The 12,566-nt window shown below is 40.9% G+C and overlaps 3 protein-coding genes across 4 annotated transcripts in view; 1 reads left to right on the plus strand and 2 right to left on the minus strand.

Moving 5' to 3' along the window:
• usp13 (ubiquitin specific peptidase 13) overlaps positions 1-1,631 on the minus strand; it is a 32,304-nt gene extending 30,673 nt beyond the window's left edge. The window contains exon 1 of one of the 2 annotated variants that reach the window (XM_034080647.2): positions 1,300-1,631. In XM_034080647.2, the coding sequence (XP_033936538.1) occupies positions 1,300-1,410 (111 nt within the window). In that variant the 5' untranslated portion in view covers positions 1,411-1,631. The remainder of the gene's footprint in view (positions 1-1,299) is intronic. The other variant, XM_034080646.2, reaches the window with a different exon arrangement.
• Positions 1,632-2,759: 1,128 nt separating this feature from the next.
• ndufb5 (NADH:ubiquinone oxidoreductase subunit B5) lies at positions 2,760-8,677 on the minus strand. Its single transcript, XM_034081332.2, has 6 exons — positions 8,533-8,677; positions 8,022-8,110; positions 4,435-4,501; positions 4,240-4,301; positions 3,657-3,763; positions 2,760-2,966 (listed from the first exon to the last, which is right to left on the minus strand). Exons 1-6 carry the CDS (start codon positions 8,648-8,650, stop codon positions 2,846-2,848), a joined length of 564 nt encoding a protein of 187 aa, XP_033937223.1. The 5' UTR covers positions 8,651-8,677; the 3' UTR covers positions 2,760-2,845.
• A 200-nt stretch (positions 8,678-8,877) lies between these two features.
• mrpl47 (mitochondrial ribosomal protein L47) lies at positions 8,878-12,469 on the plus strand. Its single transcript, XM_034081392.2, has 7 exons — positions 8,878-9,023; positions 9,823-9,971; positions 10,053-10,113; positions 10,198-10,294; positions 10,886-11,016; positions 11,913-12,008; positions 12,131-12,469. The coding sequence occupies exons 1-7, from the start codon at positions 8,890-8,892 to the stop codon at positions 12,240-12,242; spliced, it is 780 nt and encodes a 259-aa protein (XP_033937283.1). The 5' UTR covers positions 8,878-8,889; the 3' UTR covers positions 12,243-12,469.
• Positions 12,470-12,566: the final 97 nt, after the last annotated feature.

Consider the following 12,566-nt stretch of genomic DNA (forward strand, 5'->3'; position numbering starts at 1 on the left):
CTCAAGCCCACACATGTCTCATCTTAGATTGACTAACAGTATCTGAAACTTGTTACAGGATACAAAAGGTATGATTATTTAATCTGCATATGACTAGTGGCTCACATTTAAAGTGTTTGAAAATGCAGGATGGGGTTTTATTGTTACGGGAAAGAAACATCCTGCGGTATTTTCACACATGGACAGTCAGAGACAAGATACTTGAAGAATACCATCTAAAAACTAACCCAAATCTGCAATCAGTGTGGGCCGTATAAACCCCTGTGATAAACCTTTAAGTGGCCCAGAGTGACATATGAGCTTCAACAGCACTAGGATAAAAATAAACCGACCCTCAGCCAACATGATGAACTCCAGACAGCTGAGTCACCTTTAAAAACGGTTTCAGAAAGTCGAGAAAGTAGGTTTTTATGCTGTATGTAGAAGAATCAAAAACTCTGACTGTCTGTCAATCTGTCGACAAATTAGTCCTTACAACTTAAAGGGAAGGTCATACAATCTATTTATTCTCACAGATCAAACGTTTTTTAAACTATATAAATCAAAATATTGATATTTGCAGCCTTATCGCTATTTTCTCAACCACAACAAAAAACAGAAAATGAAAATAATATTGAAAACTTTTGGATCAAAACTTTATAGTGACACATGGTGTTACAACAACGTAACAAATACTGTAGGCTACCACTTCTACTATGAAGGCCACTACAAACTCATTATTGAGTTATAGTCAAGTAAGGATAACAAAAACGTTCATGGATAGCATGCATTTTAGATAATTCGATGAGAAATGTAACTTTACATCACAACATAAACTAGCTTTAATAGGCCACTAAAGGCTAACTCGCACAATTCATATTTTAAAAATCCCTATAACATATTCTCAGTTACGACGAGCATAATGTAAATATTTTCCTGAGATTACAAACTTCCTTTTAGGCACCACCGAGTCAACTTTAAAGGCCTTATAAATTACAAAACAACATACATGTGGCTATAAACTCACACACACTAGCTTCACCCTGACAGGGCAGCTAACACTTCATTTAATTAGTTCAAGGCTACACGCAGGTGTGTTAGCCTGTGTGTTTTAATGTGGCCTGAACTGCACAAAGGGAAGCACCTCCATCCCTCTCCCGAGATGTAAACAACATGTAATTATTTATTTTTCTCCCAAGTTCAGGGGGAATGTGGTCATAGAGACACATACACACACATTACATTAAATGGGACTGTCAGCCCGCGTCACCCTCCACGGACAACACGCTCCTGTCTCGGCGTGTGTGTGCGGACACTTACGGGAGAGTCGAAGGAGAAGGCGCACTCGCTCTTGAAAACCCTGTCCCCGGTCCTGGGCACTCTGATGGTGGGCATGTATGGGACCAGCAGCTCTCCGAGGTCTGCAGCCATCTTCGCATTCCTGCTTCTCGCACCACAGTGCTGCGGAGCCCCCGGAGCAGAGTGTCAGAGGAGAGGATGCTATTTTTAAATCCCTCCGTCTCTACATTCCTCCAGCCAGGGGGATGTGACGCTGAAAGACATACAAATAAAATCAAAGAGGGGTGGAGGCTGGTCTGCTACACCGGCGGCAACGCTCGAAGCATGGAGGCTAATGTTGTCGTTATTGGTTGTTTTCCTTTTTATTCCACCATGCAGAAATCTTAGACCTGCGCAGAAATGACATTGCTTCTGTTGACTGTGGTGACGCTTTGTACACGGGATGTTTTACCGGAGGGGCCCCTCCCACCTCAAAGGATGATTCATAAAGCCACCCACACTTACTAAATCATGCTTCCCCTCCAGGATCCAGGAGAAGCATAAATATGAAGTGCACTTTGGTTTAATAATATACCACTCGCAGTACCCTAAAAGCACAATAAGAGGCTCTGACACTATGTATTAGGTGGGCTACATTTAAAAAAATACATTCAATTTGATTTCTCAGTAGCCTTTTTCGCTCATAATACATTGTAGTCGCATCAAAAATATATTCAGCAAATAGGTTAAATGAGTGCATCTTATACATACAAATGTTCTTTGTCAGTTACAAACAATCATGTCTGAACAGCTCCGCCACCAGGTGGACTCTAGTCTATTGCAAAAAAAGAAACAATATATTTTCCAAAATCGTATCCCATTGCCTACAGTGTGTCCTTGAGAGACTTGTGTTGCCTGCCAACTTCCTTGTGGATCACACATGTGATGTTAAAATGCTATGTATCCATTTGTGCACAGTACAGATTAACAGGGCTATATATGAATTAGAAATGCAACCTATCTAGGACACCTCCATAAAGTTAAATGTCATGTGTGAACTTGTAAAAAAACTAAGACATATTGTACATTCATTCATTTGCAGTCCTCATCCCTTAGGATGCTTAGGTTGAATAAACAAATGGATGAAATTAATATAAAAATTATCTTTGACCGAGATGAAGCACCAAGAGACAAGGAGATGACATTCAGATTTCACAAAATAAATAACTTGCCTCCCTGCTCAGCAATGTAACCTTATTCACAACGATTTAAAGGAATTCCTTTATGATTTAAAGGAATACTGCAGCCTCAATATGACCATTTGTTATAAATCACTCAGAGTTACCTTAAAATGTTGAAGAAAACTTGCTAAAACCTTACAGTCAACATTAAAAGTCTCAAGATTGCACTACTCGTCTGTTTTAAGTGGCAAGGTTTTAATCTCAAGGTAAAATGTTTTGTTTGTAGAATGGAGCCAAAAAGACACTGTAAAACAAAAAATATTGGGAGTCGATATAGATACTTTATTTACGTAAGAAGGGAAAAAATGTACAAACAGTGAGAATGATCGGCAGAATGTACTGATAGATTAATTGTCAGGTGTTGACTTGTGGCCGTAGTGAATTAAATCCTTGTTGGGGGTCTTGCTTTGAAACCAGGGGCCGTCTCCCTTCATCCTCATCTGTCGACTCACCTCCAGCTGGGTCAGTCTGTTGACAACAAACACGCAGGGAATTAATGAAATCATCATTCATAGATAACAGAAAAGAGCAAGGTGTGATTCCCAGAATAGTGCTACAAGTCCCAAAGCCATGAAAAATATAAAAATCATGAACAAAATAATTGTAGAAACAAAGCTTGTGAACTGTATAGAGTCCTAATGAGCATTACAATAAATTGTTGGTGTGTATGAATACATTCAAGTTTGACAAGATACATTTTTAATTATATTTAATACATTCATAAATTGATTACTATACAAATGGCTATGATATAACTTTATCGACATGTATAGCTATACTGAGTGCAAAGTAGAGCAGCTGACAAACAAGAATCCCTTTTAACAAAAACCTTTTGTGTTCGGACAAACTGTCACACTGCTCCCTGGATGCCTCAGTGCGTCTGGACACTTGTTACAATAATAGCCATTCAGAAAACAAAGATATTATATAGATATTTCATTAAATGTTATCAACATGTAGAAAATGTTGCTCATACGTTTTTAATGAGAAGGAATCTGAAACACTCAAAGGAAAAATGCATTATAGCATTACCACCTAACTTCTGCAAGCTATAAGCAGTAGTTTGATCATGTTGCACTAAATACAACATAAGGACATTTTCACTCTGACCTTCACAAAGGAGAAGTAACGAAATAACACAGCAGCACTCAAATTCACCTCATGTCGGACTTTTCTTTCTCGTTGTGGATTGCAGCCATCATCTTCTCATAGTCCTTCACTGGAGAGTCAAACAACGTCCGTGTCATCCACCTGGTGATGGGGTGCTGCAAGACAGAATGCAAAACGATTTTCAGTGACTACTTATATATTACATAAAATAAACAATAACAGATTTTGCAGCTGAATTGAAAATGATGATTGATGACTTTATAAAGTAGATTTAGTGCAAGTGACTATATATGATTTTATCCTTTTACTTTTCTCTCAATATTACCACATGAATGATAGGATAATTTTGCATATGCTGCTCTCTGAAATATATACAAGTATAAAACTTTAGATACGCGGGGCGTTTAGATAATAAAAGCACAATATATTTGGTATGATATTGCTCATTAAGCATTCACCAAAGGCCAACTCATCTTATAGGCTTTGTAATTTAAAAAGGCATATAGGTAATGACTTCTATTTCCAAATGTAAACCATGCTTGAGCCCATCGTTCCCTTCCAAGGGTCCAGATCAGTGACACAAAAAACCTCCTGAAAGTGTGTATGAGATAAGCTGCTAGTTAAGACTTACCTTGTAGTACTCCCAGTGCTCAGGTTCGTAACCCTCAGGAGTTTCAACCTGCTCTGCCTGACCTTTACAACACAATCAAACTCAAATTTAAATACAAAGTAACATGTATCTAAAAAAATTTAGTGACAAATCCACATCCTTAAATTGAAAAAGATACACCTGAAACGTGAAGATATACAATATATTCCTACTTACCGATGAAGACATTCACACCAGTAATAATGATAGCCATAGGAATGCCAGTCAGCAGAATGTAAAATCTCTGAGAGGGGAAAAGAAGATAAAAGTAAATACAGAAAATAGTCCAATGTTCAGCATGACATTGGATCAAGGTCACAGCTACAGCTGTCACAAAGCCAACAGGTCAGCAATAATTATTTAGATGCAAAACTAGTTGACATTTTATGCATTGCTTTTCATTATATTACACTTTTATATCATAGAAACTACCAGCACAGGAGTAATTGTTAGATTCTAAATACTGTCCACTCTGGGTTTGATAATTGCATGGCTGGATATCTATTTGCATCATGTAACGTTCAAATTGTAAGTGTGGAAGCTTTTTCTATTGACGAACCAATATGCAAATATTTTTTGGATAAATCTCTATTAATGAAAAATAAATGTGACATTGAGAATGATCAAACCACTCCGGTTATTGACATAAATGTTATGATGGATTATCAGTAATCATTTCAAAGTTTCACAGAGACATTAGGCGCTTTCACACCGCAGTACTTTTCCCACAAAGGTTCATCAGAACTTAGTTCATGAGAACTCTTTAGTTCTCATGAACTAAGTACAGATCGCGTTCACACCGGAATAAGTCCCTGTGGGAGGATTAGGCAAATGAAGCCGCTGACGTCACTTCTTCTTCTTCTGCTTTGGGTTTACTGGCAGGCCTCAAACAACTTCACGGCGTATATTGCCACCCGAAGTCCCCGGCCGGAAGTCCCCGGAGTTGGGGACTGGCTTCAGTAGAAGCTGCTGGAGTTTTACGGGGTGTGGTTTGCATTCCGCCCAGCCAATCAGAAATAGGAACCTTTTTCTCCCACGAAAGTACTTGCTCTCTAGAAGGGGGTAAAAAGGTTCTCATGAACTAATTTTAGTTCCGGCTCTTTTTGGTGTGAACGCGACATTTCGGAACTATATCGGAACTAAAGTGGGAAAAGTACTGCGGTGTGAACACGCCTATTGGATTAACCTTCATCAGCGTTTTTATGCGTTTTAATGCCATTGAACACAACTTTTGATCAGAAAACAGCAAAGGTAAGACGTACTTGACATTTTGGCTACGTAAAGCTAAAATGTGTGTTGTCTGGTGTCGCTGCCGTAAGTTTTGGTCGTGGAGTGATGATACTTATACCATTGGAATATGTGGAATCTGAGGTTACCTACTGTAACCCCGTTATTTTTCTAATCCCGAAAAAGACTGGGGCAATGAGACATCCTTGATCTGTCAGTATTCCACATGCTGACGATCAAACAGGTGCTGGAATGTGTTCACCAGGACGACTGGTTCACTTCCACCTGAAGGATGCATACTTCCACGTACCTATCCCGAAACACAGGAAATTCCTGCGTTCTCTCATTTCAGGGAATATCAGACCAGACAATCGTCTGCCGTTCGGATATTTCCTGGCTCCTCCCATTTTTATGTAAAGAAGGCTGGAGCCACTACACAGAGGAGGGATGAGGGTGTGGTTTTCTCTGGACAATCTGCTATTTGCTGGCTCGCTCCAGGGAGGAAGTCGCTTTACAGACGGTATCGCATCTGTCAAAGCCTGGGTTTCATAATAAATTGGAAGAAGAGCTGTCCTCTTCCCTCTCAGACAAACGTTTATCTGGAGTGGAATTAAACTCAGCCAGCAGAGCGCGGCTCTCGCGGCAGAGATCAATCATCATTGTCATCCTGGGATGACAGGAGTGTTTCTTGTATCCCATGGAACTGCTGGGGGGAGAGGCTGCCGCTGCCCGTGAGGCAAAAGGGCTGCGAGGGAATCTCCACACGCTGCATTTCACTCTGGCTCTCATCATGAGGCGCGTACACGCCCAGGGGATGAGTAGTGGTGTGTGTATGCTGTCCACACGAGGCGTTATAACGGTGCTCGTAGATTTATTATGACCGTGTGTAGGAGGCATATCTGGGACAGAGGAATGCCGCGAGCTCTGCAGTTTATAAACCAATAGGTTAAAACAGCAGGCTTCTGCAGCGAATGAACCACCTCTGGAGTGTCCCCCTGTTGGAAGAGACCCAGGGATATCATCACGTGACCAGCTGACGCCAACTCCGAGCAGCTGCGTCAAAGAGGGCTGTGCGGGTTTGTGACATGCCAGAGGAGAGCTGTCAGTTCCTCTATTCGCTGCCGCGAGAGCCATGCTCTGCTGGCGAAGTTTAATTCCACTCCAGATAAACGTTTGTCTGAGAGGGAAGAGGACAGCTCTTCTTCCAATTTATGATGAAACCCAGGCTTTGACAGATACGATACGAATGTAACGTCTGTAAAGCGACTTCCTCCCTGGAGCAAGCCAGCAAATAGCAGGTCGTCCAGAGGAAAACACACTCTCATCCCTCCTCTGTGTAGCAGCTCCAGCCTTCTCTACACACAAAATGCGAGGAGGAGAGGAGGGAGGGGAGAACCGCACGGTGAACCGTGGAGGGAGGCGGGGCAGGAGTTACTTTTCTTCGGACTCCTGCCCGGCACTCGGCCCCAGGGACACGAGGCCCCGTCCGCGGCTCGTAAGACTGGACGGGCCAATCGTCCTCCTCGGCTGCAGCAGCAAGAGTGTCCGCTCTCCGCTTCCTGTCGCCCGAGGGGAGATGGGCGTAGTGTGTGCATGCTACCTGCTGGTTTAGAGCCACGTACGCGTGCTCTGACCCCAGGCAGGATTCGCATACTGCTTTTATCTCTGCTGGTCATAACTCATTATGAACCCAGAGCCACATGAGGGACAATCACGGACGCAGTTGTTGCTCATGATGATTCTCAATTGCTGTGCTTCAGTAACTGTGCTGGTTTGCTGAAGAAAAGAGGGAGCAGATTGCCGGGCCTCCTTCCTATTTATACCGGAAGGAGGCCCGAGGGTGGGGCCCACCTTGCGGATGGGCGTGGACTAGAAGTTTTCAGTGCTGCGCGGGGCGCAGGGGGATTACCCAATAGCAATAGCCTTAGAGGGCGAAGCCATATACGAAATAGAACCTAGCTTTCAGATTATATATTGTTTGTGCAGATCCGATGAAGTATACAATATTTCTACCGTGAGTTATGTGCCAAGTGCGTTAGCACTCTTTCGCTTAGTGCTAATTCAGAGGCTTGGCGTTAGAGTTGTGTTTTGTTTCGGTAAAAATGGTTCATATCGTCAGGTAGCTGAGTTTCTTCCCGTTAAGTGGGTATGACACATTAATAGGTTGTTAAATGTTAAGAAGCCCTCAGACTCTGTTTCTTGCAAGATGTTGCGTTTAGCCCCAGGGGGCGGGGGCTTGGGGCTTAACAGGTAAAGTGGATTCCAATTCCAAAAACTTTGAACGGAGGTGCTGATAACTTCAGGAATACAACATTAAACACTGTTGGGGGTCTAAAAGTGAGTAAACTGGTATTACAGGCTTATAGTGTCAAAAATAATAAATGAGTAAGAAGGTACCGCAGGGCTCTTTTTAAGTGCCTTTGCTATTTAAACATGGCTGTTTGTGGAGATTGCCTGCAGCTGGAATGTATCTTGTTATCTAATAACTGTGATGTGGTGATGATCACAGAAAATTAATAAGGTATTTCAGTACTCACCAGCAACCTCAGAAATCTTCTGTCGTAGAAGCTAGTGGACCTGACGACAAACATTTGCTTTCCATGACCACCACCAAAACGCACGGCCACTGCAAGACAAAGGCAGAGGATAGTGTTAAGACTATGGTGTCAAGGTCATGATATACAACTAAACAGATTGTTTTAATTGCGTGAATTAAAACAATTTTGCAATGTTTTTGTATGAGAAATATGACATGGTTATATGGGGAGAGGTGTTATTCAAACTACATTGCAAGTGTTACACCGGCTAACACTATTGGCAGTATCAGAAAGAAGGTTGGCTTACAAATATTATGCTGACAAAATACGATATAGTTACACGTAACTAGAAGTATTAACCTACACGTTGCGTGTTCCGTTGACAACAGGACAAATGTTAACAGCTAGCTAACATTAGCATGGTAGAAAGTCCCGGCGCAAGGTCACAAGAAGAGACGGCCAGCTTCAGGGTCAACATACTCCCTCTTTAAACTGCCATGGTATCTCTTACCTTTATCTGTGCGTGGGATGATTCGAGACAGTAATTGTGCCGCATTATTTCCAGATTTCAGAGGACTCAATCTGGCTGCAAAAGCAGCAGCAGATCTGAGAACACTCATGCCCACCATCTTTACTTGGAGACGGTCCAATAACACGAGCTCTGATTGGTTGATGACGTTGAGAAAAGGAAACCGCCATTTTTGTATTTTAATGTAATATTGTTTTTATTTTTATTTTAGTTGTAGTGTACATACATATGGTAACATTGTAACACAGCCATATATTTATAATTGAAAAAAATAAAACAATCAAAATAAAAAAACGTGAGAAATGCATGATGGGTAATGTGGAAAGGACTAGGGGAAAGATGGCGGCGTCCTCTTCAGCAGGACGCGTTTTGACTCTTTGCAAGCAGTTTCAAAATGTCTTTAGGATATCTTCTGCGATAAATACTAAGCATTGTACTGCCACTTTGACCAGATGCCAGCCTCATCTGCACAGGTAGGACACTGTTGCAGTGTGTAAAACATGACCTATAAATGACGTTAAAGTCAACGTGTTCCGACCTCATAATGTCTCTGCTCCCCATTAACAGATTGTGTGTCAGTGATTATATATGAAAGGTAACGAGGCATTAGCTAATACAATACGATGAATAACAGTCCTAATAAATTAAGGTTGGACATCTTCTTCATCTTGCATTTATTATGCCACCAGCAGACTTGTGTTGAGTTAATTGACATTGGATTAACTTAAATAGTCATGGGTTTAGTTATTTGGTTTCTGAATAAAAGTCATGAAATTCTAGTTTCAATTCTTATGTTTTCAATGGGAGGTATTGCCAATCAATGTAGTTTAAACTCACACAGACCACACAGAGCACGTATCGGACGAACCCTAAAATAAATCACATTATTTATTTAATTTAAAAAGCAATTTCAAACTTCTATTGCCTTTTTCTAATTATATTTTGAATTTGCATTTGTATTGGCTAAACTGAACGTGTTCGGGTTTTTGGCTATCAAAACGAGATATATATTACACTTGATTAAAGACATTTTCAATAGTTTTTTCTGAAAAATGTAAAGACTACACAATGTATTTATTAATCTAAAAGAAATAATCTATAGATTAACAAATAATAACTAAATGTCATTGGTTGCCACAAACCAGCAGTCACTCAAATTAGTTTATTGGTCTGAAAAAAAGGACTAGACATTTTAGAAGTAGCATAATACAATTGTTTTAGGTTTAGTCTAAAACTCATCTTGTTATGTGCATTTATTTTTGCATCTACCAGGGAAACGTCCCCTCTCGCTGCCCTGTCTTGGTGCAGTCCTGTCAGCGCTGTGAGTCAGTGTCGAGCCCTGCACACCACCGTCAGCAGGAGAGGGCTGGACGAGTTCTTCGACCTGCCTGAGAACTGGGGAGAGAACAACGTGAAGTCAGGTAAAACACAGAAGTATTCTATTACTCTAATGTCTCTACAGCCTGCATGTAGCTTTACTAATAGAAATGTGTTTGTTTTAGGTGCACCATGGACTGCCAAACAACTGAGGACGAAGAGCAATGAGGATTTGCACAAACTCTGGTAAAAACAGTTAGGTTCACTCTGGTGCTTCAAACATATGAAACACATTTCTCAGCAGTGTTTAACTCTCTCGTTCTGTCTCAGGTATGTGCTGTTGAAAGAAAAGAACATGCTGCTCTCACTTGAACAGGAGTCGAGAAGGCAAAGGCTTCAGATGCCAAGTCCAGAAAGATTAAAGAAGGTTAGTATGATGCTCCACTATCATGCTCTTACAACATCTTAATTTTAAAGGATAGGAACATTTTTGAATAAAATGCTCATCTTCGAATATAGTCTAATGTTCCATCGACACAATATCTCATGTAAACCAAACATTTTTCAATACTTGAAATTAAACAAGACCTTTGTCATATTGATTTGTTGCCACCTGTCATCTCACCACAGCCACTAGCGAACTGAAGCTAGCTGGGCATTAAACAATCATTATCAAAAGTTAAATAAAAGCCAAAGGAAAAACACAAAGGGACTGTACACATTCTGTGGGTATAAATTATTATGTTAACTTGAATTTCCCTAATTGCATTTAGTATAATAATCTATATGTGAGGATAAAGGCGTCAAGAGTCTGGGAATGTTTGCTTAAGGTACCTTTTATAGGCTTTATAAACCCTGATTAATGTAGCAATTCAACATTATATTTGATAGACAGACTTTGACCTAGTCTTCTCCTCAGTCTAGGTTGGTTGCAGGGTTTGTACCTGTAGTATTTTGACTGCTGTGTGTGTTTTAAGTAGAAGCCCTGGCTAAGATAAATCACACTGTCTCCCCCCAGGTGAGCCGGTCCATGTTCCGCCTGGAGACGGTGGTGAAAGAGAGAGAGACTGCGCTGCGGCTGCTGCAGACCGGACAGGAGAAAGGCCGGCCAGGAGCCTGGAGGAGGAACATATTTGGATACGCCTACTGGTGAGAGCAGATCCTCCTTTTTGCTATATCAAACATATACATGGAGAAATGCAACACGATTTATTCACATTTTAAAGGTTCTCTGTGGAGTTATTGATCAGTAGCACTACTGAGCAGTTTTTCTATGGGTCCCTATTTTGTTTTTTCCAACAGCAATACACCCATAGCTGCAGACAGACATTCATATAAAGACAAAATAGAGCCCAGATCCTTTAAGATAAGTGCCAAAGCGATCGTATTCAAATGAGCCAATTACAGAGGATGCTCTCTTCAGATTTTATTTTAAATACTTTTCAAATTCCCGAGAATAGTCATACTGGATAGTTTGGGTTCCTGTTGCAGAGGGTTTCGGGGCAGACACTTTCTACCAAATTCTGTACAGACCGAGGAGATGGAGACAGTGATTAAGAGCCTAGTCATGGCTGTTTACGTGAGTGGATCTATACGTTTTCAGCAGTCGAAGGATTTATAGAAGAAATTATACCAGTGTTAAGTTCTGGGCGTGCTCCTGCGTGTTTTACCCTATTCCATTGATGGTAACACACCAAGTTATGCTGCAATCATTTCTTTTGTAGACAAATATTATTTATTCCTGCAGGTGGTCTGTTATATAATTGACATACCTCTAAGGGCCCGGGCTTTAGAAAATGAAATGCAGGAAGTGGCTTACATTACATGTTACTTGTTAGACGCTTTTATCCAAAGAGACTTACATACTCAATACTGTGGACAATCCCCAGAGGAGCAATTTGGGGTGAAGTGTCTTGCCCAGGGACACAACGACATGCTGACTGCAGTGGGGTTTGAACCTGTGACCCCCTGATCCGAACACCAACGCACAACCCACTGCACCACACGCCTCCCACGCTCTTAATTTACTCTTTTCTTTTACTCAGGTATCGCTACAAAGAATATGCTATTCCTTGGTACATGAACAAGAGGTATAAGCGAAAGAGGTTCTTCACACCCAAGTTTGTCCAACCACACATAAGGTAAGCTACGGCTCACATCACTCTTGTGCCTTTGTTACTGTTTAAAATCAGTTTTAGTAGATGTACAAGATGTCTTATCTTATATATTATAAAATATATATTTTTTTTTTTCTGTCTTGCAGGCTGCGTTTGGAGAAGCATCTCCGAGGGAAGGCCAGGGAGGCCTCCTTACAGAGGGGAAGTCGGTCGAAACTTAAGGAGAAGTTCCCTCAAATGAAAGTTTCTGCATCGTAAAAAAATTAAAATGCACTTTTTACAATCAAAGAGTTTTGACAGCCGCATCTATCTGCAAAGTTAGAATTCAATTGATATCGGCTTGTGTCAAATAACTGAGTTGTCTGAAACCGTGTCCTATGTTGAGTATAAGTGCATTTGTCCAGCTGTTTGATCCTGGAAGATAAATTATTCTACATCCCCCTGAAATCTTTTTTTTAACTTACTATTAAAATATATGCATTGAGTTTTGGTTATCTTGTTTTACTAGTCCCTAAAATGAGTATATAAAGGGTCAGTACATTTAGTGGGAACTGTCCTTTTCAGGTTTTGGGATCATTTGAG

Source organism: Pseudochaenichthys georgianus, chromosome 4 (assembly GCF_902827115.2).
Source record: "Pseudochaenichthys georgianus chromosome 4, fPseGeo1.2, whole genome shotgun sequence".
Taxonomy (NCBI): Eukaryota; Metazoa; Chordata; class Actinopteri; order Perciformes; family Channichthyidae; genus Pseudochaenichthys; species Pseudochaenichthys georgianus.